Source organism: Rhinatrema bivittatum, chromosome 12 (assembly GCF_901001135.1).
Source record: "Rhinatrema bivittatum chromosome 12, aRhiBiv1.1, whole genome shotgun sequence".
Classification (NCBI taxonomy): domain Eukaryota; kingdom Metazoa; phylum Chordata; class Amphibia; order Gymnophiona; family Rhinatrematidae; genus Rhinatrema; species Rhinatrema bivittatum.
This window is the reverse complement of record NC_042626.1, coordinates 33847425-33874647: the sequence shown is the minus strand read 5'-3', so window position 1 is coordinate 33874647 and position 27223 is coordinate 33847425. Positions and strand designations below refer to the sequence as shown.

At 44.4% G+C, this 27223-nt stretch overlaps 1 protein-coding gene across 7 annotated transcripts in view; it reads right to left on the bottom strand.

Moving 5' to 3' along the window:
• The window catches only part of B3GAT1 (beta-1,3-glucuronyltransferase 1), a 167842-nt gene that overhangs the window by 86709 nt on the left and 53910 nt on the right, over positions 1-27223 (bottom strand). For 5 of the 7 annotated variants that reach the window (XR_003852217.1, XM_029573648.1, XM_029573646.1 and 2 more), the window contains one exon: positions 23205-23332. Coding sequence is in view for 3 of the 7 variants with exons in the window: in XM_029573648.1 (XP_029429508.1) it covers positions 23205-23332 (128 nt within the window). In the remaining 4 variants the exon portion in view is untranslated. Of the gene's footprint in view, positions 1-16647; positions 16936-23204; positions 23333-27223 lie in introns of those variants that run through there. The other 2 variants (XM_029573647.1, XM_029573651.1) reach the window with 2 other exon arrangements.

The following is a 27223-nucleotide window of genomic DNA, read 5'->3' as shown; positions in this document are numbered from 1 at the left end:
AGGTGCAAGTTTAAAATTGAAAGTATACATGTAAATTCTCTTTGAAATTTGGTGCAAGGTTCGTGGGTCAAGACTTGCCACAAAAAGGGGTCAGTTTGAAAATTACTCCCTTAAAGAGAGAGTGGTGGCAAGAGGCACCTTCGTCTAGGATCCACCCTCGAGATCACAGCCCATTTGATTGACTGTCAGAGCAGTTTGAAGGCCCAGAGTCACTGCAAATGTATAATTTCTAGCCTCTCAATGGGATCCCCCACTCAGACAATGCTAATTATTACTGGAGACAGCAGGCAGGAAGCTGATTGATCGGTGTACAACAGCACAAAGATGCAGGTCTTGAAAGGAGCAGGAATAGTGCACCTCCTGCTCCTATGCATAATAATTTATCCCAGGCTGCAGTGCCCACCGCATACACTGACAAATGGTACGATGTGGGATGTGACCTACATGCAACTGGAGAAAAGACTCAATGACAGTAAACCCATCCCTACTGAGCCCATGGACAAAGAAGTGATAAGCTGTCCTACACTTGGGATCACCTCTAGTACTTTGATGTATCTCTGTGCATTTACTTCCATTTCTACACTCACTCACCACCTTCTCTCCACTTACTTTCTTGTCTGATCCTTTGCCTTTGGAGGGGAGGCAGAGATGGAGTCCAGATCTGACTGGCAATTGATGATTTTTTTGGAGGGAAACTTTTTATTTAAACTGTTAGAAATAACTTTAGTTCCATTACAAAAAAACAAAACCAAACCATAAATCCACAGGTAGATCAAGGTCAAAGTTACATATTAAAACAAATCCATAGCAGTGAAGCATACTGAGAGCAACAATCACAGTAAGCAAAAAACAGTGATCATCTCTGATTAAGAAAAAGAAATGCATCCCCTTCTCACTGGAACCAGTAACAGCCCCAGATTTTATCATATAAGGCAGTTATTTTGCAAGGAATAGGTCAGCTTTTCAGTCAGGGCAATATCATGTACCTGAGAAGAGCAGTGTCACATCAGGGGAATAGTCCTTCACAGTGAAGCAATAGTATTAGCCTCTTGACCACTGGGTGGGCAATTATCCCACACCCCCAGGAGACACAATTTTGGAGAGAGAATCAAATGACAGCCTAGTAGACTCCCCATGGTAATCTCAATATGGTCCCGGGAAGCCCTTATGAAGGGACATGTCCACCACATGTGGATATATCTACCCTCCTCTCCACAGTGTATCCAGCATAATTTTGAGGAGGCGGGGAGAACTTAATATAGTAAAGTGGGAAACGGTGTGTTCTTCAAAGCAGTTTATACCATCAGTTCCACCCTGCGGCTACAAGCAGAAACCTTATGAGCTGCTTTCCAAATTCCCGTCCAGTCACCCTCCTGGAGGTCAAGCTCTAAGTCCAAATTCCAATGGTTAATCAAAGGCGTAAGGGGCTTTTTATTTCTGTAAGATTGAATAATAGCTTTGTACAGGGGAGATATGATTTTACATTCCTTCCCTGCCAGCATAAACACCCTTTCGATCTTAAATGGCATCCTAATACTCCATCCTTGCCTCTCAGATTCAGCCAAAGCTTTCCTGATCCGAAAAAAAAAAAATTCCTCTAGAGTCTGGCTGAAGTCCAAACTCAGCCTTTAAGGACTCAAATGAGCACCAGTCATTCATATTCCAGGGCTGCCCCAAGAATCTCAAATCCACAGCCCACCAGTCTTTCAGTTCTACACTGAATGTAGATGATGAAATACCGGGATTGAGGGGAGAGAGACCCATACAGGGCTACTAACCTTTCTACAAAGGGCCCACCAAGTTTTAACTGTATAGGTCACTACAGGGTTCTCACATAGCACCTTCTAAATCTGTGGAGCTGAGGGCAATGCCATTAAAAATAGAGGCAAATTCACCCCCTCTGCCAAATCAGCCTCCAAGGTTAGCCAGGATAACTTACCATCTCTATTCGACCAATATTTTACACACGCTAACCGAGATGCCCAATAACAACCAAGCAAGCTAGGGAATACCATGCCCCATTACGTTTGGATCTCCATAGCATGCCAAATGTAATTTGTGGGGGTTTACCTTTCCAAATAACTCTGGAAATTTCCCTATTAAGATTAGTAAAGTATTTAGTGGGGAGTGTGTAAGGTACCTGCTTTAACAGATATTTTACATGAGGAAGAACATTCATTTTAAGGATCCCAGTCTTCCCTGCCCAGGATACAAGTGTAATTGATGATTTTATTCCACTGGTGGCAGCATAAGAACATAAGAATTGCCACACTGGGTCAAACCAAGGGTCCATCAAGCCTAATATCCTGTTTCCAATAGTGGCTAATCCAAGTCACAAGTACCTGGCAAGTACCCAAACATTAAATAAAATTTCAAGCTACTATTGCTTATTGATTAATAGCAGTTTATGGATTTTTCCTCTAGGAGTGTATCCAAACCTTTTTTTAAACCCAGCTACACTAATTGCTGTAACCACATCCTCTGGCAATGAATTCCAGAGCTTAACTATGCGCTGAGTGAAAAAGAATTTTCTTCGATTTGTTTTAAATGAGCTATTTGCTAACATTCAGGCCGATACAGAAAGAAACGCGGGAGAGCGGGCGAGCACCCGCTCTCCCGGCGTACGCACAGGCCAGTGTCCCGGGCGCGTGATCCAGTAAATAAAAATATGCTAATTAGGGCCCACGGTAAAAGGAGGCACTAGGGACACTAGCGCATCCCTAGTGCCTCCTTTTTGTCAGGAGTGGCGGCTGTCAGCGGGTTTGACAGCCGACGCTCAATTTTGCCGGCATCGGTTCTCGAGCCCGCTGACAGCCTCGGGTTCAGAAACCGGACGCCGGCAAAATTGAGCGTCCGGTTTTCAACCTGCGAGCCGCGGGCTGATTTTAATTTTTTTTTACTTTTGGGACCTCTGACAATATCGCCAAGATATTAAGTCGGAGGGTGTTCAGAAAAGCAGTTTTTACTGCTTTTCTGTACACTTTCCCAGTGCCAGCAGAAATTAACGCCTACCTTTGGGTAGGCGCTAATTTCTGAAAGTAAAATGTGCGGCTTGGCTGCACATTTTACTTACTGAATCGCGCGGGAATAACTAATAGGGCCATCAAAATGCATTTGTATGTTGCGGGTGCTATTAGTTTCGGGGCCCCCCCCCCCCCGAAACTAATAGCGCCCGCAACATACAAATGTTGGACATGCGTTTTTGACATGCTATTACCCCTAACTGAATAAGGGGTAAAGCTAGCGCGTCGAAAACGCATGTCCAAACGCGGGTTAACAGTGTGCTCCGCTGGAGCGCACTGTACTGTACTGGCCTGTTTGAAAGCAAATAAAAAGGAAACTTGGAGCTTTCCACAGCTGTGGTCCTTAAAATGGAAACAGCCAGGGAGGGTATTCAATCCCAGTCTGTTCTTTCTAACCTTTTGGATACTTGGGGCAGGGGTGGGGAAGGGAAGGGAGGAGGCTGTTTTCTGAAAGAGTTATCACAGAATGGGGAGAAACCTGCAGACCCAGTTACCAGGGCAGATTTGCAACCATGGCTCCAAAAGCAGAACAAGTGGCAACCACTTAGCTGGGACTCATGCCATGTTCACTTTGGCCTGCAACTTCACTCTATATCATAAGGAACAGGTTAATCCAGTTCTGGGTTTATTTCACTGCATGCATGAATTTGTAGTTCAGAATTCAATCATTCATTTATTTATGTTTAGAGGAAATCAATGGGAGCATCAGATGTACTGTACAATTCCATGCACGTAAGAGTAAACCAGGACCGGATCAGACTGCTCTTTATGACATGGAGCCAGGTGGCAATCCTTCATCCACTTCTGTCTCTTTCTCAGGTAGCCACTTATATAGGCTCTCCCCTCTCTGTGAAAATCATGCTGCCTAAGATTCTGTCTCATCTGATCAGTGTTAGGCCATCAGTCTATGCTCCTGAGCCCTACCAGCTTTCTGTATATTCAGCAATACTATAAAGTGCAAAGTATCAACTCCCTGAAGATTCTAAAGACTTACAGCACCAGATTTGCTTTCAGTCTTTCAACCTTCTGGGTCAGATCAGTTTATTATGGTGTAGAATTAATCTTTCTTCATCACGTCTACTAACTCAATATAGGAGGCAATGTCCTATTGTGGACCTGTAATTGGTTAAAGGCAGGAAACAGAGGGTAGGACTAAATGGTCAGTTTTCCAAATGAAGAAAGGTCATTAGTGGAATAGCACAGGGATCGATACTGGGGACCTGTGCTGCTTAACATATTCATAAATGACCTGGAAAAGGGAACAATGAGTGAGGTGGTCAGATTTGCAGCTGATACAAAATAATTCAAAGTTGCTAAAACATCAGTGGATCGTGAGATACAGCAGAGGGACCGTGTGAGACTAGGAGACTGGGCAACTGAATGGCAGATGACATTTAATATGAAAACGTGCAAAGTGAGGCACAAAGGGAAAAATAATCCCAACTACAAGTACACGATGCTGGGATCTATATTGGGGTTCACCAACCAGGAAAGGACCTTGGAGTCCTAGTGGAAAGTGCATTGAAATCCTCCGCTCAGTAGGTGGCAGCAGTCGAAAAAGCAAATAGGAGCTTAGGAATGATCTGAAAAGAAATGGAGAATAAAAAAAGAGCCTGGATGCCTGGCTCGATGGACCTTCAGTCTGACTTGGCTGCAAGTCCCTTTCTTCCATGATCTTGACCAATATATCCTAGGGTGTAGGCACATCTTCTCGTCTATGCCCCAGCATGTACCATTGGAAGAACTGTACTTATACAGGCAAAATGGCTCAATTATGACTGGAAAAATAAAGGTCACATTTTCTGGTAGTCTGAACATTTTTCCATTCTAAAATATTAAATCAATAGATTTATTTTATTTTCTTGGTTCCGGAAGCTCCTCCTCAGACTTCTAGTCCAGTCAGAACTTGCCCCAAACTTGCCTTTCTATTTCTGATGGGGAGGGAGGGTGTCAGGCAGAGGTAGGAACCTTCATTTTCAGTTTTTATTTTATTTTTCCTGGGGATTTCAGATGATAATTAAAAAGTAAATAAATCAGTGGAAAAGTGACTTTTCCATTGATTTTTTTCCTGTGTTTTAACAAAGTCATTTCTTCCACAGATTTTTTTTTTCATCATCACATTGAAATTCACAGGCAAAATAAACTAAAAACTGAAAAAGAAGATCCCTTGGTAGAGATTACATGAACCTTCATTCTGTGTGATGTGGGTGTGTTTCCCCATTCCCTGCCTCATCACTAACCCTCATCATATACTGATTCACTCATTATTACTTCAGGTGGCTATCAGATATTGCTTCACCATTCAACTACCTGCCAAACTAGCAGGGCCAATTGCATCATCAAATGCACGTGTGACAAAATTTATGTTGGCAAGACCATCAAGGCTGTCAACATAAGGATGATTGAACATCATAGTTGTCTTAAGAAGAACCGCTTGGCAGCCTTTATTGTTCTACATTGTTTGGAGTTAGGACACAAGTTTGAAGATCTGCACTTTTGCATTATAGATGCCCCACAGCACAATTGGCCATGGTGGAGATTTTTCCTGCCACCTTTTGTGGATAGAGCAGTGTTGGATTCATTGTCTGAACACCTTATCTCCACAAGGGTTAAACACAGATATAGACCTTATGGTTTTTCTTTGAACATAATAATTTTTCTATTTGGTTCTTTTGCCCATTCTATGTATTTTATGATGTTAGGGCATAAGTGATTTTGCATGAATAAAGTTATTCTTGTTTTATTGACACTTCATGTTGGATGATGGGAGTGTTTGAAATAATCTTTTGAGATTGGGAGATTCTGGCTAGAGGGTTTGATCATGAAGATATTAAGACAAGTTCTGCCTGATGCAGGCCTGTTGAAACCCCAGCTGACGTTGGGGCATTTTTCTGTTTATTATTGCACTACTTAGGGCCAATTAATTTGTCTGACATTTTTAATGCAAATTAAAAAATAACTTTAGAAAAAAGATTTGTTAAGGGCGAATGAATGAATGAGAGGACCGGGGAACCTTCGTTTAGAGAGGTCTTACACGCTCCCGGTTTGCTGATGCCCATACTTGTGTTTTTGTTAACACTTAGAACTGTTCGCCAGATCACTATTGATATACCGTCCTTTGCTTTTTATATGGTATACATCATCGCTAACCCAAACACAGCAGCTGCAGTTTCTCCCAAGGACTATAAGCACTGCCTCCAGAGAATGAGCAGATTTCTCATGGAGCGAAGCAGCCACGTATGGAAGCCGAGAACAGTGCAGTACCCCTACGGGCATGAAAAGGTGAGGCCAGGAAACAGAGGGGAAAAGGAAACAGAAGTTGGAGAAGTAACAAAGTAGAGTGTATCCTGAGTGCAGGGTAAACAGGTGGGGTGCACAGCAGAAAAAAGCACTGCTGGGAAATGGTTGCCAAACTGTGGAAGGAAAGACGAGCTAAGACTGAGATGGCAAACTGATGACATGCGTGGCAAGTTTCTCCTAGCCAAGTCTCTTGGTACTGCCGAAACAAGTTGCAGCTGAGGAGGAGGATGCCATTCTGATGTTAGCATCTACTATCGCAAATGGTTCCCCCCTTCATTTATAGAAGGTGACTGCTTTAAACTGGGCACGTAGGATTTCAGCAGGTGCTAGAGGAGCTGACAAAGGGAAGGCAGAGAATAATCAGTAAATAAAAGAAAGGTGATAATATCTCCGTACAGGTCATTAGCGAAACCTTATCTGGAGTACTATGACAAAGCAGAGGCTGTCTAATAAAGGCTACTAAGTAGTACAGCCTCTGCACCCAAAGCCCTATAAGATGAGATATGAGGACGTAAATATATGTACCCTACAGATGTATACATTAGAAGAGAGGAAAGATAGGGGAGATAAGACAGAGGCACTCAAATACCTAGGGTTATAAATGATGTATTAAGAAGCAAAACTAGAACAAGGGGTCGTGACATGAGGCTCAAAGGGGTCAGGGCTTGGGAAGAACATTAGAAAAGGTCTCTTCACGTAAAGGCCGGTCGATGCCTGAAAGAGCTTCGCAGTGGAGGCCAAACCAGTAGCAAAATTTAAGAACGCTTGGAACGAGCAGAGAGGCTCCCAGGTTCCAAAAGGAGGACATGGAAAGCCGGAGACCAGCTGGGTTCTCTGGCAGGTCCTCATCTGCCATGGTGTGCAATGTTTGTATGGAGTGCGGGAGGCTCCTGAACTTTGCACCCATCAGCAGGGGCGGGCTCAAGCAGAGCAGCAGCCAGTCAGCAGGGAAATGCAAGGAGCAGAAGCAAAAAAGGCATGGACGGTGGGCACTGACAAGCTGGAAAGCCCATTCTATTTATTTATTTACATTTCTTATGCACCACCTATACTAAAGGTAAGGACCAGTGGCAAAAATACAAATAAATAAATAAATAAATACCACAAGTCTTGTACATGTTTAAGGGCAGAGGGAATGGCTATTCAAAATAAAAACTAAAAGCCCGTACCAAAACGCTAGCCTAAAAGAGAGCTGGGTCCTGGAAGGCGGCAGAAGACGCTGTCATTCCACAGAGGCGAGAGTTAAGCCACACAACAGAGAGGAACAAAAAGGGGGCTGGCGGAGGTGGGGTGGGGTGGAGGTAAAGTTGATTCCTGCGGCACTCCAGCCACGAGGAGACAAATTATACAAATTCACATTTCCAACATGATGATAAAAAAAAAAAAAAAAAGAAAGACACGCATCGTTATTATATAGCCCCACTTTTAAACAGGTAACGTTCACAACCGTGTTTCTCCCCAGGAAAGAAGACAGGATTCACCAGCTAACGTTTGAAACGTGCAGCCAGCGCTCCTTGATCACAGTAAGAAAGATGCTTCGCCAGGCACACTACAATCCCACACAAGCATCCCACAAGAAGTCGGATTTGCTTTTCGATGTAAACATTAATAATAAAAAAAAAAAAAAAAGCCCAGGGCCGAAGCGACCATTGATCTGGTTTAATGCAGAGAGCAAGCGAGACACTCGCCTAAGAAAACATTTAACAATTCAGCCCCTGCTTCCTAGCAGCATTCAGACGCTCCAGTTCATGTGCAGTTGCATCTAAAATGATAACTCCTCAGGTAGTTACCCCTCCCCTCCCCTGAGCTATGTAACTGTATATGACTTGCTTGCAATACCTCCTGACAGGAGCAGTGCAGATTTGGCACTCTAGTTAACATTTACTTTTGTCAGCGGTGTCGTGCTGTTCGTGACATTCAGATCAAAATAACTTAGGAGGAATAATGTAAGACAGTATTATTGTGACTTGTTTTGGAAGAAAAAAATGCAAATCGAGTTTTGCGGGAGAAGGCTCCTTCGAAGCCTTCTCCAAGGTAGGAGCTCACGCGGAGATGAGATGCCACAGGGGCGATCTTTAAAGGTACAGCGCGTCATTTTGGTGAGGCGCATTCATGGAAGAGCGAAACCAGAAAGAGGAGGGGCGGGGCACTGGGGAGGGGGCGGGAGACGAAGAGATAGATGGAGATAGATGGAGATAAAGAACTGTAAATTTCCCTAAACCTTGTCATCACCCATTAATGATCCTAACTGTAGTACAATATTCCAATAGCACATGGATATACCATTCATTTTTTTCATCGTCGTAACATGGTAAATAACGGTACCTAAATACGATTTGACCCATCCAGGCTGCTCAGACGCCTGGCTTTTTGATTCTGTAGCACTTCTGGTAGATATGCATCTTCCATCCCCCCCTTCAAGTCTAGTAAGACATTTCATTTGCAATATGTGCCTATTTGATCTGGATTAGGCACGCCATAGAATGCGTTTGCTATAGTAATGTTACAGATATGGCAGAATATGGTGCGCTCGTGGTAGCTTGATAGATCCCTGCGCACTATACAGTAAGGTGTATTCAGTGGTATTTAGCCAAACAACTCACAAGTTATCCAGTTAAATGTCAACTTTTTGAATATTGGGGCACTTATCATGGCTAAAATCTAGCTGAATAAAAAAAAAAAAAAAAGAGAAAGGTGTTCCAAGGATGGGGGAATGTTATTTGGCTAGCTTAACTGGATAACTTTAGGTCTGCCTTGGAGCAGACAAAGTTATCTGGCTGTGCGTGTCTGAATCCGGTGGCCGAAATCTCTGATCCCCACCGAATATATCACAAAGGGGTCCTTCTGGGCCAAGCCCTCCACTCTCCAAATGCCTCCCAAGAAAAGTTTAATGCATGAAATCCTCTCTTTCCGGTGATCGCTGGCCGCCTCCTGCTCTCTCCGCTCCCTCGTGGTTGGTGAAAATCAAATTGGGCAGCCCCTTCCTCTCTCTCTCTCTCGCTCCCCACCTCCACCCAAATCCTAAGCCTCCCACTCACCCAGTACCTTTGAAAACCCCTTCCAGTCTCCAGGACCGACGTACCTATGACCCCTCCCAGCAGCTTTCAGCTGCTCTTGCATTAAATGAAAAATATGTGCGAGAGCTGTTACCTCCATGGCAGAGAGTCCTCAGGTGCCACCTACAGGAGACATCCCCCAGGGGGGGTCAGTGTGTTTCTGCCCCCGAGAAAGTGTTGTATCTCCATGGTTCCTAAAGCTGCGAGTAAAGTCTCCCAAAGCATTCGTTGCTTCTTTAAAAGGGTGCCAACTGAGGGGCAAGGCAGCATCCAGCCAGTGAGACCCACTTGGAGTCCTCTTTTCTTTCCCCTGTCCTTTCTCCCGCACCAAGTTTTGCATTGACTCTTTGATTTTTCCAAGTATTAAACACAGGCTAAAATGTAAAACACAAGTGCACATTCACCCCTTAGCTGACTCTCGGATGCAAAACACCCACAGGACCTATGGATGCGTTTTGTGGAAGCCCCAGTGGTTTTGATGCCGGTGGAAGATTTGTTGTGTTAACTGAAGAGCCAATGGAATAAGCTGCGCACAGAAGAGTACATAGTTTAACCCTCAGCTTGGGCACAATTTCTTTGTGCACAAAATGTATTGCTGATGGAGCAAAGAGCATTGCGCAGAACATTGCGTGTAATAGATTAGCTCCCTCTCATTCACATCTGATGTTAAGGGTGGCATTAACTGTTACCCTCCAATGCAGAGAAGTGCGCTGGCTTACCTCGTGTTTTCTTAATGCTGGAAACTTAACTCCTAGTCAGAGATAGAGAAATGTTTCCAGGGCTAATATTAATCTACGATCGGAAACTGGAGTTCTGGTGCTGGCACCTGTAGGTGGGATTTTCTGCACATAAAAGGGAGGGGAAGTGGCTTTTCCTCTGTCCTGTGTTTCATTCTGCAGTGCCATATCTTGCTCCCTCCCCAAGCAGGGGTGGGGGGTGAGGATTGGCTCGTGGCCTGCACTCCTGCCATGGGCCGGAGGATGGACGGCTGCCAGTGACTGGAGCCTCTTTTGCTGAAACCAGAAACTATCCTCTGCGTACACTCTTCCCCCTGCGGCCACATCTCCCAGCGCACAAATCCTCTTTTTTATGTGCACCAAGATTTGTGCGTCAAGAAAGGCTATAAACTCCTTCCTCACTTTTTCCAGTTAAAATATGAGCTTGGTCTATGCAAAAGGCCAAACATACATTTTATCTCCCGTTTGTGCACCTTAACACCTGATGCATTAGCATATCGTTTGCTTACTGCATTTCTTTCCACATGGAGTTAAAGAAATGTGCCCTGCATTTCAGCACACTGTTTTACACTGCACCTTATTACATCAGGCCTAGAGGGCCCGATGTAAAAAGATGAGTAAAAAAATATGTGCTGAACTTCAGGGCACATTTTCTTTATTCAGGTGCTATAAAGAAAAAAAGTAAACTCTCGGTGCCGTAAGCTAATGGCATGTTAATACGTCATGAGTTTAAAAACAAAAGCACACTGATCCTAAAATGTGCACATAAAATATGATTTCTGCTGAGAAAACATGGCTAATGGGCTTGTGATGGGTCTCCCAAGAAGGAGCCCTTTTGTCAATGGACGGACATGGAAAGAATGGGGAGTGTGTGCTATAGTTGAGCGGAAGTAGTCAGTTACTGTCTGCTAATGCCCTGTGCTGGAAAGTGTGGTAACACGAATAGCCACTGGGTGGCATCCTGATTAGTAAAACTGCACCATCTCTTTGTATGGTATGAGATGTGGGAAGACTGGTTAATGGACCTTAATGGGATAGGTTTTCCTATAAGAAGGATGGAGAGAGAAGTCCTGTAGAGGGAGGGTTCCTCCAATATAAAATTCTGCATTTAGGATTTGGCTAGAGGAGTTGGAACCCTTACAAGAAGTGGGTTTGCCAGGATGGAGGTTCTCTGTTGTGAGAGGGCTTTGCAGGGACTTTTCCCCTCAAGGAAACTCGAGCCTAGTCCTGGAGGTGGTAGAGAGTCAGGCGATCCTACAGTCGGTGGAGAGGAAATAGCAAAGGAGCCTCAGAAGGCTACGAGCCAAAGATACTGGGGGAATCCCTTGTCATTGCTTGGAAGGGTGCTAGGAAGAGATTCTGAAGCATTACAGAGTTTCCTGTTGTTGCTGAAGAGAATTAATATGTGTACTGAACCATCTGACTCTGAGAACCATGATCTATGAAGAAAAAGGAGAATTAGTGACTGAAGTGAGAGGAAATTGTATTTGCTATGTGTTCTTTGAGCTATGGAAGTGAAGGGGACGGTGTATATCAATGCTTCCCAACCCTCTCCTGGAGGCACACCTATCTAGTTGGGGTTTTAGGATTGCCACAATGAACATGAATGAAAGAGATTTGCATGCAGTAGGTCTCCCAAATATGCAAATCTATCTCATGCATATTCATTACCTAAATGGTTAGGTGTGCCTCCAGAAAAGGGTTAGAAAACATTGGCATATATAATTCTTAAGGAAGCTATTATGTTAACCTAACAATTACAGCCTAGCCTGAAAGCCTATCTTCCCAAATATAATCAATGCCTTTTAATCTATATTACATACTCTTAACTGCTGGCATCACCAGCACATCAAAGTTTTGTTTGATGGAGTCCCTATTTCATTATCTACTGTGAGTGATTGGGACAAGGAGGAGATAGTAGACAGAGGGGATTTTCATAGGGTGAGATCCCTACCAGCTCAGGGTGTTATATACTCTCCTTGCATCTGGACCAGAGTCTACTACACCATCTGTCTGACCCAGACTTTTACCGAGAGACTGGCACTCAACTCATTCAGATGCTAGACCCTCTCACGTTTCATGTACTCCGCCCAATGGGTTCCACACATAAAACACAATTTGTGCACAAAGCACATGTTTTATGCACAAAAATCCTGAGTTCAGGTCTCCCATACCATGAACTTTGCCCAGAAACTTTATTCCACCTCTGACCAGAAGTTAAATGTTCACTGTGTTAAAAAAAACCCAAAAACATGCATTAAGCCTATACACTTTACACTGGGGAATAACAGTCAATGCTTTGATTAACATGCAATTTGCATAGAGGAATGCTAATTTGTGTGCACATTTTTGAGCATTAAACTCCTTGTTAAATTGGGAATAAAACTGTACGCAGAAAAATGTGTACACAGCAGAGCGCACTCTTAATACATTGAGACCTGAGCCGGGGGGGGGGGGGGGCCTCCTATCCTGCTAAGACAATGCTCTCGGAATCTGCTTCCCCCTGGGGCCATGGGACAAAGCTGAAGCGAAGCCAGTATAGAATGAACATTTCTGGATCCCCAGGAATGGTGATCAGCCCTGGGGTAAGAAGACCAAGGGTTGCAACTTGCAGATTGCACTGGAAAAGTGCTGGATATTTATTCAGCATATAGATCTTTTGACTTCAGCAGTGACTCATGGAAATACCATGTCGGGATTAGCATGGAAAGCGATCACGGAGAGCGTCTAAATTTGCTAGGACAGTATGCTTATGAAATTGTTAGCTACGGAGCTGGGAAATAAAGCTGCATCCCAAAAGGTCTCTATACAAAATGTGGGGAAAATGTTGATGTATCCGAGCAAACAAAACTGTGTTTTTGAAGGGTGCGAATGTGACATTTGTTGTAGGATAATCTTTGGTTGAGGATATCTAAAAAAAATACTGACAACTCCGGAAGCCTGGGATTGTTTCTGGTATTGACCTTTTCAAAAGAAATGACTGAATGCTGCCTGCAGATTCCAAAGCAGGGGTTTCCCACCGAATAGGAAAAATGGGTTTCTTACCATTGAAATCGTCACCTCCTGGCAAACAAATCTTCAGTCTATCACCCAATATCGGAACTCTTTCAAATCCACTTTCAGTATCCTTCAGTTTGGAGCCAGAGATTGAATATTCAGAAAATCCTAGCAAAAATTAGACATATGTCCTGGCTCCAAATTAAAATCATATATCCTAATGTTTCTTATGAGACTCAGGAAAGATTTTTTTGACCTCAAACAAAAAAATAAAAAATAGATGTTACAGTTCTCAGTGCTGAATTTTCCACTAAATATCCAGCCAAAGCAAAATTACCATTAAAGATAATTTTGGCATCAAGTTTTCTCTTTTCTGCAAAAAGGATTCTTCCAGTACTATGGCTAGTGCTGACCCAGAAGGAGGGTCTGGTGCAAGCAGTTATGGTAAAATGGGATTCACAGCTCTTGTTCTCTCTTAACGCTGTGAATGCTGCACTATTTGTTTGTTTGCTGGAGTTTTTCTTTTCTTTCCTTTTTTTTTTTTTTTTATAGGCATTCTTGAACAAGAAAGCTTTATGGGGAGACTGTATCCATCTGCCTGTGACCGGTTATCACAGGCAGAAGCGAGGCAAGTGGGACGTTGTGCTTTGGTGCGATTTGAGAGGTGGCCTGGTAGTTGCAATTGCCGAGTTTCACTCTGGTTGGGCAGCCAGGTCTGCAGGAAGGCCACTCCCACACCTGTATAGGCGTAGTGGGGGTGGACCTTTTGCAATTGCAATTCTTATCCCTCAGGTGCAGCTTCTGTTATGAAGAATTATTCTTAATAGACATTTAATAATTACAAAAATGAAAAAAAAATATTGATATATACATATAAAATAAAAGATCACTGACTCTCAGACAATGCAGTGCCCCCGAGGTGCTGGTAGCGTGGGCTGTCTCCCACAGAACTGAGTTCCAGGGTGCAGACTGTTATTTCTCCAGGGGGGGCTGGAAAAAGATGCTCTCTGTTGGCTACAGGCCCCTGTGAGCGACTAGCATCTGCCAGGGAGTTGTGTAGAAGTGTCTGTATTGAGAAATGCCTATCCGAGAATTGTCCTGTGAGGTGATAAGAACACTTTATGTGAGGCTGGGAGCAGGTGCTGTGTTAGGATGCTGGGCACGGTGCTGGACAGCACTACCCGTGGGAATGAGGGGGGACACGATAAAGCACTGGATAGGGAGGGGGGACGAGGAAGCCTGTATTCCAGACTTATAATTCAGAGGTACTAGAACCACTATGCCCTCTAATGGGGGTTCTATGTGCCGCCTAAGCTTCTAGCTCACTGAATTTTCAAAGGTAAATCACAAGAAAAGTCCGAGGTAGTGATGATATTTTAGCCCCATTATCCACTCTGCAAAAGGGAAGGCAGCAGCTTCCAGGGACAAAGCCAGCTGAGGAGCACTCCCCCCCCCCCCTTCTGCGAGGAAACCCAGTCCCCGCTTCACCTCAGCTTTCCAGCTTCTGCCTCGTTTTCTTTTCCCCCCTCTCTCTCCCATTTCCCTCACGACTTATCAGTCTGTTGCCTCATTTTTCCCTCTCTCCACTTGCAATTTTTTTTTTTTTCAAAATTGTCATGGGAACTAGCGCCTCTTCTACCTTGGGGAGGAAGAAAAATGGTGGGGGAGGAGAGATGGGGGAAATGTTATTTTCAGCAAGAACCCCCCCCCCCCCCCCATTCCTTCATTGTCCAGAATTATCTTATTCTGGGCCTTCTCCAAAACGTACTTCCCCGCCCCCTTCTCTACCTAGGACATAGAAATCTGTATTAAGGCTTATTTTCATTGTGGGTTACTTCTATGTTTACATTGGGACCTCTTCACATGAGAAGAGCAAGCTAAGAAGTCATGGATCGTGTTTTGAAAAAGATCTGAGAGAGCTGATTGTTAATAACGTAGCAGGCATGGCTTTACTTCAGGCCCGTTACAGCTGGTTGAGAGAAACCTGGAACCCCAGTACACCACGTTCTCCAGGGCCCTCGCCTCCTTCAAAGATAGCCCAAGCTTTCTTGCCAACAGACAGAACTGTGCCTAGAGACATAAATTACCCTTTGCCACCCGCCACTCTGTAAATTTTTTTGAAGGCTTTTTTTTTTCTTCTCCAAATGCCTCCGATTCTCCTCATTTCAATGCCAAATTCTTTATAACCATGGCCCAGAAGTGATCTGCTTTTCTTAATGCCTAACTGGTACGTGAGAGGCTTGCATTAATTACGCAGAATGTGTTAAATTCTGAAATCAGTATTGGGTATGTATTCGAACGCCCCCGGCTAGTATTGTTGGGTCATTTTATTTTTCTAAATTGATAGATTTGTAATTCTGGAGCTCCCTTGAACTTGGGGCCAGTGTGACTATGTTCTTTTCTCCCCTCTCCCAGGTCAGGTCTCGGTACAAGTCAGGAGAGGGATGATGGTTGCAATTCCTCACCCCCATCTCCACCCCCCAAAGATAACTTGCATCCCTTGTTCAGATCTTACTTCCTGCTCTGCCTGACCCAGGTGAGCTGTAATGTACCCCTGAGCCTGGATCCAGCAGCCGGAAGGCAAGAACCCCCCCTCACTAAAATACTGACCCCCTTATAGTTACGGGGCAGTGAGCGCCTTTCCCAGATGCTAAGCCACCATACAAAGTTACGGTAGCCGCACTGGCCCTGGGAGACCCGAAGAAAGGATCTTTGTGGTCCCCCCAAAGCTCATATGCAACCAGGTCTCTGCATAATCCTTCTTTGGGCCAACAAAAAAAGGTGAAACAGCCCACTGAGGATCCTCTGTATAAAGTTAGCCGCTCTGTACAGCTTTAAAAGCCGAATTGGAAAGAAGTCCGAAGGGGGTGGAGGAAGTGAATATAAGAGAAAAGGCTTAACAGCTTTCGAGTGGTCTCTCTCTAGGATTGTGTCTCTGCATCCCGCCCATAGTTTGATATCAAAGCTTTGTCTTTGTCTCGCTGGTCTTTTCGGAAATGAAAACCCATACTCCGATTCCATCTTCTCCCTACCATAATCCTTCTCCACCTCTCTCTCCCCCAAATCCCTCCCTAAGCCAGGTGCTGAAAGAAAGATTTGAATGCCGGAATATTTGGGCAGTCAGGTCACGGAGAGTTGGGGGGAAGCATGGAAAAAAAATACCCTCACTCCTAGAAGTGATAGGGTGGGAGGTGGAAAGGCTAGGAGAACCGTTCGGCCCTGTCCCCCTTTGCTCTCGTCCCTCTGGACTGAGCGGCCAGTGAAGCCAGGAAAGGAAGAACCCCCCCCCCCCCCCCCCCCAGGACGAATGAGCAAGGAAAGAAGGAAGGAAGGTCTGCCTGTGCATTATCTGCAAGCCCCAATCTGACTGTGGCATGGAAATCAGTGCAAGGCTCCTAACGTAAAGTAAGACAAGAAGAAAGCACTCAGCCTAGCAACCGCCAGCCAGCCCACAGCCCCTGCCGCAGGCAACACAGGAAGACCTTTGTCCATGCCAGCTAGGCAAGCCCCAACCCAAGAGAGCACAAGGGGTACCTCATTCTGGAGGTGGGAGGCGGCTGCTCTCCCCACTGCTCGCCGAGGATCGGCTCCCGTTCATCCTCCAGCCCTTTCTCCTCTCCTGGAGCAGAAGCGCAGTTCCGAGCCCTCGCCTTTCACATTCTTTCCCGTTTCTTTCTCTCTCTCTCTCTCTTTCTTTCTTTCTTTATCCAAGCAGAAACCAAGAGCTCCCTTCCAAAGAGACCCAAGCGGGCAGGCAGCTTCCTCCACCTCCTCGGATTCACCGTCTTACTGGACCTCGGCTTCCCGGGGTCTGGCTCTGCGGATCAGTGCTATGAGAGAGGGAGAGGGAGAGGAGGAGGGGGTGGGGGAGAGAGAGAATTCAAAGTGTGGAACCGTATCAGGGGCTACGAGTCTGCATAAAAGGAGCCAGTGTTGAATCTCTGACAGACCATTGCTCTGTGTGTGTGTGGAGGGGGGGGAGGATAGGAGGTCTGGCACTGCTAATGGTCTGTATCAATGTATTCCACTTAGGCAAGGGGAGGGGGCAGCTTTCTGAGCAGTGAAAGAAAAGAAAAAGGGGAGGACATGCTCCCAGGGCGCCCCTGAAGGAACTGGTAGCTGCTTTGCCTTCCCAGTATCCCTACAGACCCACTGTAGCGACCAAATGTCCCTGTATAAATATGAAATTAACCTTCAAGCTGGCTGTGTAGACCCTGCCTGCAAGCCTTGCACTCTTTGCCAGAGCGCTTCCATCCTGTAGTCAGCCCAGATAGTATTAAACTCTCTACTATTTTCTTTTCTCACCCCTCCATCTCAGTTTTTGCTTTGCATCTCTTCTCTGACCTATTCAAGAAGAGGCTTATTACAGGACTGTGCTGGGGAAGGTGTTAACGATGAAACAGCGAGGATAACACTGGTCCCTTTCTGATCTGCATGCTCTGCTCAGTGCATTCTCCCTGATGGAGCAATAACAAATTGAGGCCATATTCCCACTCCCCCCCCCCCCCCAACCACACACACACACACACACACACACAGAGTTGGTGAACACATTGATTCTCTTTGGAAAGAGAGCTACAGGTAAGTTGTAAAACCCGGAGTGGGTAAAAACTGCTCATCCAGCAAACAGAATCTCCCTATGAAAGCAACCCCATGGCTTTCGTGTCAGGATGCTTCTGTTTGCTTGTTAATGAATACTACAGAGCCCACCTGACTGATGGGAAGCCAGCAGCACTTGTCGGCCTTTATCCATCACCCCCCGCCCCCCAAACAGCCCCCCAAACAGCCTCCCAGTGGAGGCAATAACGGTGTCAGAACTCAAGAAGGCCTGGGACATACATGGAGAGGGTGATCCTTAGCGGTGAGAACATGTGACAAAGCCAGAGATCAATTAGGGTCTGAGAGACTGGAGAGAGCGGAAAGATGGCTGTACTAATGCCAGCGTTTATGATCTTTAATAGCAAATAACCTAATGGAAGGAGAAACAGGAAGAGCTTTAATGCACTGTGAATGCAGTTCCCCACCTTTAGAGCATCTCCCTGCTCATCTGACCTTTCCTTAAAGCCCCTTTTAGGTCAGAGGGATGCAGCCCTACTGCAGGGGTCTTGCTATGCTCCACCCAGGCATCTTGTAATTTCAATTCCCAACCTTCCAAACCAGGGCCCTCACTACCAAGCTAAAGGACCATCTCTCCCTCTATGGCTAACGGGAGATCCTCATTCATTGTATAGCCTGGTGGCTGATTTCCTCCCCACTCGTGAATAAACCCTGAGGCAAAAGAGGGCTATGACCACCCGATTAAGTGCATTTTGAGAAATACCTGCTGTAGACACCGGCTCCTATTTTGGGTAGCCTAGCATTGCATACCCATCGCTTCACCTGCTCAGGAAGCCACAAATCAGCTGCTCGTTGGCTGAGCAGTGACTTAGAACCTGTCGGGATCCCAGCAGGTCCTGTCTTCTTCCTATCCCCCCCCCCCACCCCCTTCTCAAAGATTTACCTCTAGGAATATCAGCCTGTTTTGCCAGCGAATCCAAAATCATCTTCACTGTGAAATAATTAAAAGATTGTCATAGAAGGGTATTAACTCGTACACTAAGTAAATATAAGCTGAGTGTCACAGAGCAGGCACACATAGCAACCTGGAGAGCTGATTTGCACAAAGTGCCCTTAATCACTCCATAGATAGGCACTTTCAGAGAGAATGAATCACTGACACATCTGCCTGATAACACTGAGACTGGCTGGGAGGAGGGGAGGATCTGCAGATAAAATGATACATGAGAGCATTGAAGGGAAAACAAAAAATACCCCCGAGCAAGAGAACAGGCCCCCTGAGAAGACATCATGGATATCCTCAGGGTTGAGGGATCAGTAAAGGATCCTAGTAGGGACTGTAGGAAGGAGGAGGAAAGATCTGTTTATATCATGCCTGCTGTCTCCTTAGAGATATGCAGTTCAACATCTGTGTTGGGATGGTGGTCATACCCCCAAGGAGTCCTACCAAATAAACTTTTGTAACAGTTTCTTCAGCAGGTAGAATAATTATTAAAGCACCTGTATTTCTAAGCTGGAGAGACAATGTTTGCATTTTTTTAAATTTCTCTTAGCTATACTTTCACATTGCTACTTATTAGGGTGCTGCTGCACTGTTCATCATCAGAATCCCATGCATGCATCGCAGTAGTATATGCACCAAACCTAGTACAAAATCAGCAGAAGCAGCTGAACAGCAATCAAAGAGGGTTTTGGAAAGCTAAAGGGAATGGGGCCTATGAATGATTAAGAGGTGCATGCAACTTGCAAACCAATAAAGTGTTGATCTAAGGAATAAAACACATTACAACAACAAATAATTGAAAGAAAACCTAGAAATAAGATCAGTAAAGGAAGACTGAGTGTATAAGAATCATTGGGTAGCACAGTCAATGATAGATATTGTTCTAATCTAAATGTTGTCCTTTATAGGAAGACCTATATCTGAAAGAAGTTATCTATTTATATAGGGACATTTGGCCCTTTTCATAGTATGCAAAACAAAACCTAAAGTACATTTTTATTAAAGCAGATTCAAAAACACCCTGCTTTTGTGCCATAGCCTTGTTTCTCTCACCCAGAGTTTTCCCTTCTGTTGCCTTGAGTAAAGGAGTCGCGTCGCTATAGATATCCTGAGCTCCCTGCTCAGTGTTTGTCCTGCTCACCCATTACACAGGTAACAAGGCCAGCAATGCCCAGCATGCAAAAGAGTGGCCCCTGGCCAACTTAGCAATCATGAGGCTCCCTGAGCTAGCCACTCCACATCCTTCCCACACACACATTAGGCCTGGGGTGAGAATAGCTGAAATTTACAGAATAGCTGGAGACTCCCCCTTCACCCCCCGGCGTGGTACCGAGAGAACCCCGGAATCACATCAGCTTCAAGCAAAAGAAACGAAAACCATTTAAGAAGCCTCAAATCAACTCCAACCAGCGTTGGCAGTGCTGGAGCTGCGGCTTGCTGAATTTCTGCTTGGCTTCTCTCTTTTTTCTGGCCTTCCCTTGCGCTATTGGACGCCCTCCCCCTCCCCCCTTCTTATAGCAGGAATAGTTTTGATTTCCACTGATTAGGTGCTGGTGGAGTTGGTCCTCAGATAATTTGCAATATTGAGGCAATTCAATCAGCATCCCGGCAGAGTAATTACTGGAGAGCTACTTCCTCCTTCTCTCGCCTCTGTTGTTTGCTGGAGCAGCAAGAACACAACAACAAAAGCAAAATTTTATATTTGATTAATTTTGTTTAATAATAGTAGGGCAGCCAGGAGCCCTCTTTCATCGCTAAGGGTCCCAGCTCTCTGCCACCAGGCTTCTCTGATCATTTTTCGGCATTGCACTGGGGCCTAATCAACTGGCAGTGGGTCATTTGCGCTAATCTAACCATTAATATCAGTTTCTCTGAGCCTTGCCGCTAATAAAAATTCATAAGGCCCAATTATATCTAAGAGAGAAGGATGTAAGCTGAAAATCCCACCGCCTGCCTGGGGAAACATTCCAGGTGTCCCCTATATGTTGGAAAAAGGCAGCCCAAGAGGGAAATCCGGGTCCAAACAGAGACGAGGAAGAGAAGCGATCGTAAAGAGAGCACCGTCCAGAAAAAAAAGAAAGCCGCCCTAAAAGCTTGGAAACCCAGTGAACACAAAGCGCCAGAGGCAAAGAAGGAGAGAAAAATTGCCGACTCTGCAACTTCATCAACTGCAGGTTTCACCTGTGTAATGCGAGGTCTCACTTGTGGATAAAAGATTGGTCTTAAATCATATCGACGGGCACATAAATAATCTTTAGTCAAAGGGGACTGATGAAAAGTCATTTGTCGCCCTCAATACGAAACTCCATCATCATTATCCTATAGGAGACAGGGGCCAGGGCCGGAGGGAAGGAAAGCAGGGACTGGGAAGAGGAGAAAGCAGGAGGAGGAGTGCTTAGGAAAAGCGAATGGAAGAGAAATAAAATGAGAAGAGAATAAGAAAGGACATAAATAAATGCACCTTGTTGGGATCATCCTGTACCGTATGATTGGCTTGTGTTGTGTGACCATGCTTTATTTTTTTTTTAGAGCAACGTTATTTATTTATTTATTTATTTATTTATTTAACAGTTTTATATACCGCAGTTCAGGTAAGAAAGTTACTAATCACTTCGGTTCACATTTCAACAAATACAATGACAATATAAAGACTAGTTTATAATGTCTTACATATAACAGGGTGATTTAACTTGGATAAAAACTAATAATGAATAAAACATGAGAAGAGGGAGTGGAGGAGTAGAAGAGGGAGTGGAGGAGTCGCCCTAAAGGTCAGAGCAGCAGGCTGGGGAGCCAGGGCTGAAATCTCACTGCCGCTCCTTGTGACCTTGGGCAATTCTCTTCACCCTCCATTGCCCCAGGTTGCGAGTCCTCTGGGGAACAGGGAAATACCTACAGTACCTGAATGTGATCCACATTTGAAGTGCCTGAAAGGTGGAATTAAAAAATAAATAAATAAATAAGAGGGGGCTACACCCATTGTTGTATTGAATATTGTGCCCTTGAAGCAGGAAACACAAAACATGGAGCTGAGTCGGGTGTTATCTTTTCAAAAGCTAAATGCCTGAATATTTAAGTGATTTAAAGTTGCACATTAGGGTATCAATACATTTTCACAAATACAGATGAAGACTCATAGGCTTTATGGAATGTTGGCCACCAAGTCCTCATATCCTACCTAACTGGCCTGGACCTCTCAGGCTCAGTGCTCTCCTGGATTCGTCGCACTCAAGTTATCTCCCTTGGTCAGGCCACCTCTGGCACATACCCACTCCTATGTGGCATTCCACAAGGCTCCATTCTATTCCCGACACGCTTCAATATTTACCTGGCACCGCTGGGTAAACTAACCAGAGACTTCCAGATTCCATACCATGCGGATGATATTCAGCTACCCTGCCCCGAAGGCTCTGATCCCAACCAGGCAATTGTCGGAAATTGATAGCAAGTTGGCTTTACCTAAAAAAGCTAACGTTAAACCCCTCATAAGACTGAAGTACTTTGGATTGGGAAAACCGACTACACTCGCATACACTCTAGAAGGATCCACTGTGCCTTTCAGCCACCAAGTCCATAGCCTAGGCTGTGTCCTAGACTCAAAACTCTCATGTAAGGCTCAAAATCTAGCAGTGATAACGTCTGCCTTCTATCAACTATGTAAATGTCATCATCTTCACCCACTATTTGACAACTCAGCCTTCTTTACAGTTGCCCAGGCCTGTGTTATCTCCTGCCTGGACTTCTTCAGTCCCCTCCTAAAAATGCTAAATCACTGTTTACAATGGACACAAAATGCCCCAGCACGGTGCCTGCTTAAGACCAGCAACTTCACATGGATCTGCTGCTTGAAACTCTGCATTCGCTCCCAATCTCCTACCAGATCATTTTCAGGTCCTAGTCCTGGCTTTCAAAGCACTGGGCCTGGATCCTCCCTACCTGAAAGACCATCTCTCCCTGTGTGCTCCCCTCCTGCCCTACTGGCAGTACTGTCTCCCAAGGAAATGCAACTCTCCAGCACGAGAAAGAGGACCTTCAGAGGATTCACCCCGACTCTCTGGAATTCATCTCCGCTCGACCTCCTCGCTTTCAGGAAGAGACCAAAAACCTGGCTGCTCACTGAAGCCTACGGGAACAGAAACCGATTCCCACTGGTCAGGAACCCTCCCCACTTTCCCCGCATTAGAGCTTCATGGATCCTCACACCAGCTTCCTCCCAGCAATGCCTCCACCCCTCCCCGGACTCTGATCCACTCCTTGTTACATTAACACAATTCTACGCTCCCTCAATCATTTCTTCCGCTACAGTATGCACCGTCCTGCACTGGTTCCTCCCCCTCCCCTAGCATTAACTTCGAGCTTTCTCTAGAGCCACCGCTCTGGTACAAAAGCCCCACCTACCTCATCATCTAAGCTCTGTCTACCGGATGCCACTTTACGAAGCTTTCCTAAACTGACTCAGATCTGCCTTCCACGTTTGCCCCCTCCACTTTTTTGCATTTATCAATAGTTCGGTATCTAGTTTGATGCTTACAGTGTCAGATGTAAACCTCTTGTTATATTAAAAATGGTTGTCTCGCATGCCGCCTTGAAGTAGAAGTTGTTGTCCAGGATGGTGCTTGTGACCTCCGCTTTCTGTAACGTGCCTTGAACCCTTTCCTGCTGGAAGAGAGCATAATAAATAAAATGATGATGATATATGGGGCTATGATTACACTCTAAAAATGATTTTTCTCTGGAAAATTTATTACAGAGTTTTTTTCTATGTATGAATATCTTCATAAACATATAAAACAAGCAAGGATTTGGAATAGTTACTGGAATTTAATGTTGGTGTTTGTTTAGTGTATATATATATATATGTATATATATTTACCAGCAAACTGAAATTTAATATGGTTGTTCCCAACATATTTTCATCATTTCATACCAGCCGTACTGCTGTAAATCTTCATACTGGTACCTGCTGGGCCTATTCAGAGGGATTCATAGAAGGTGTAGTTTTAAAGCTTTTGTTCTAATCTTCTGTTTTGTAAAGCTTATTTTGCTTATTGGAAATCATATTTGTTTGGTTAATGTTCTCTGGTCGCTCTTTTGCCTTTTATACAGAGCCACATCCCAGGTGAATTAAAAAAAAAAAAAAGTAACAACCAATTTACCTTCTTGGTGGTGTGGTACATCAGTAAAGAGAGCACCTGAGATGGGTCTTTTTGAAAAAAAAAAAAAAAAAGTTTCATATCTTAACTCCTTTGGAAAACTAGGCTAAAATCCAGCTACCTTCACACCCAAACATCTGCTTCTCTCATCTTATCAAAAAGAGAACCACAAGGCAGCCCACCATCTGGGATCCTACGATATGATATGAAGTCCCACAATTATAACCAATTGGAAAAACTAGACACCAAGCGATCTATATAAAAAAACCAAAAGAAAACCATACATTTATGCAGACTTCCCTCAAGGCATTACATCTGTGTTTCTGGTTATGGGTATTATTTATGCATGTATAGATATGCATATAGATGCCTGAATGTGAGCACACATATACCGGGAACATGTTATTACATATGGTAGATGTATTTAATTTATGAGCCTTTGAAACAAGAACTGTGTATGTATGTTTAAACAGTTTATGTGTATGTATTGTGCATATTGAACAAACATAAGAACATAAGAAAATGCCATACTGGGTCAGACCAAGGGTCCATCAAGCCCAGCATCCTGTTTCCAACAGAGGCCAATCCAGGCCACAAGAACCTGGCAATTACCCAAACACTAAGAAGATCCTATGCTACTGATGCAATTATTAGCAGTGGCTATTCCCTAAGTAAACTTGATTAATAGCAGTTAATGGACTTCTCATCCAAGAACTTATGCAATGCTTTTTTAAACACAGCTATACTAACTGCACTAACCACATCCTCTGGCAAGAAATTCCAGAGTTTAATTGTGCGTTGAGAAAAAAGAACTTTCTCCGTTTAGTTTTAAATGTGCCACATGCCAACTTCATGGAGTGCCCCCTAGTCTTTCTATTATCCGAAAGAGTAAATAACCGATTCACATCTACCCGTTCTAGACCTCTCATAATTTTAAACATCTCTATCATATCCCCCCTCAGCCGTCTCTTCTCCAAGCTGAAAAGTCCTAACCTCTTTAGTCTTTCCTCATAGGGGAGCTGTTCCATTCCCCTTATTATTTTGGTCACCCTTCTCTGTACCTTCTCCATCGCAATTATATCTTTTTTGAGATGCGGCAACCAGAATTGTACATAGTATTCAAGGTGCGGTCTCACCATGGGATATGCATCAAAAGCAGCTTTTCAATGCCCATAACTAGGATTGAGTATCGTAAATATTGATGTCACACTTCTAGCCAGCTTTAAGTTAGGAGGAGTATCACTAGACAACTGGAGATGCAGTAAGCCTCACAGTAGCAGTGTGCCCTGCGGTAGCAACGTTTCATTTGATTATAAGGGGCACCTCTGCTGAAAGGCAATCATAGAGCATTCTGGATACATTTCAAGGTTGCAGCTGGCTCCAGATTTTCAGGACATATTGATCCAGCCCTGGTTTTACTCCATCACCTTTATGACCTTGTAAATCTGGAACTCGATATTTAGTGCCATTTAGCCAGATATGTTTTGATTTATCTGGCAAAGTGGTGGCAGCTGAATATTTGACCAGGTTTAGTGGCCACCACAGCCAGATAACTGTTTATCTGGCTAAATAGTTAGCTGACTAGATCCGTTATTCAAAGATAACTGAATAACTTAACCAGCTAACTCTGGTTGTAGCATAGACCTGTCCTAAAGTTAGCTGGATAACCTTATCCATGCTTATGCTTTACATAGAGTACATCCATGTGCTATCTGTCCAGGGCTCTCATGGATATCCGCGCTTCAGCTGTTCGTGCTGTGCTCATGCTTTACGTAGAGTATATCCATGTGCTATCTATCCCGGGCTCTCATGGATATCCACGCTTCATGCTGTGCTCATGCTTTACATAGATTATATCCATGTGCTGTCTGTCTGTCCAGGGCTTTCATGGATATCAGCGCTTCAGCTGTTCGTGCTGTGCTCATGCTTTACATAGAGTATATCCATGTGCTATCTGCCCAGGGCTCTCATGGATATCCGCGCTTCAGCTGTTCGTGCTGTGCTCATGTTTTACATAGAGTATATCCATGTGCTGTCTGTCTGTCCAGGGTTTTCATGGATATCAGCGCTTCAGCTGTTCGTGCTGTGCTCATGCTTTACATAGAGTATATCCATGTGCTGTCTGTCTGTCCAGGGTTTTCATGGATATCAGCGCTTCAGCTGTTCGTGTTGTGCTCATGCTTTACATAGAGTATATCCATGTGCTATCTGCCCAGGGCTCTCATGGATATATGCGCTTCAGCTGTTTGTGCTTTACCTGTATCTGTGTGCTGTCCCCCTGGGGTAAAGATTAGCATAACATTGTCTGAATTTGCTTATAAGCATAATGGTGGGAATGCCTCAGTAGGAGAAGGCATTTAAAGGAACCGTCTGCTCAGGAAGGACAACAATCTGACCTCCCCTCAAAAAAACCCCCAAAGAGGTCCAAACTTGTAGTCACCACCTGAAATATCTAATAACTAAAATAAATAAATATTTTTACCAGGCCTGCTGCTTTAAGGAATGAGGGCAGGAGGTGATTAACCCCTCCAGCCAGGTAATTTAGTTGTACTGGAAAACTGTCACTCCTCCCCTTACAGAACACCTGGAAAGCAGGGAATATAATCCCTATTGTAATCCACTGGTATTATCTGAAAATAACAATATAACAACAATAATAATAAGGTCCATATTCAAAATGGAGAACTCAGAAGTTATTCAGATAAATGAAGATTTGGGTACTTATACGACTAAATTTGGGATGTTCTGGGGCACAACTGAGAGGAATTGAGTTAGCAGGCTAAGTTATCCGGCTAACTCAGATATTTAAACTTAGCCGACTAACTTAGCTGGCAAAATCTGATCAGGCCAAACAGCTGTCCTAAAGTTAGCCAGCTATGTTCAGTAGTGCAGCTGCACTATTGAATATACCTGCAAATCTAGCCAGATGATTATCTGGCTAACTTTGCTATCCAGACAGTGATTGAATATGGACCGCCATTATAATAATAATCATAATAAGACTACTCGCCCCCTCCCCCTTCCTGTCTGCTGCAAACCTTTACAGGACAAATGCAAAGGCAGTTGAGAGAGTTTCTTTTCAGATTGTAATTTCTAGTATTGATATTCAGAACCAGACTAAAGTAAAAATGAAAATCAGTGTCATGAAAAAAAACTTTTAACCCTCCTGAGACAAATGCACAGAGTAGCAGAGGACTTGTCCCCACCAGATGAGAGCAAATCAGCACTTTCTGCTAAACTAATGAGATTAAAAATAACTGCAGAAATTGCCCAGTGAGCTGAGCAAGTAAGGAGCAGCGAACAGAATTAATCTCTCTTGATACGGGCAGGACCTGCACATTACATCTGTATATCTTCTGGGATCTTGCCACTACATCCACTGTACGTACCTTCTGCA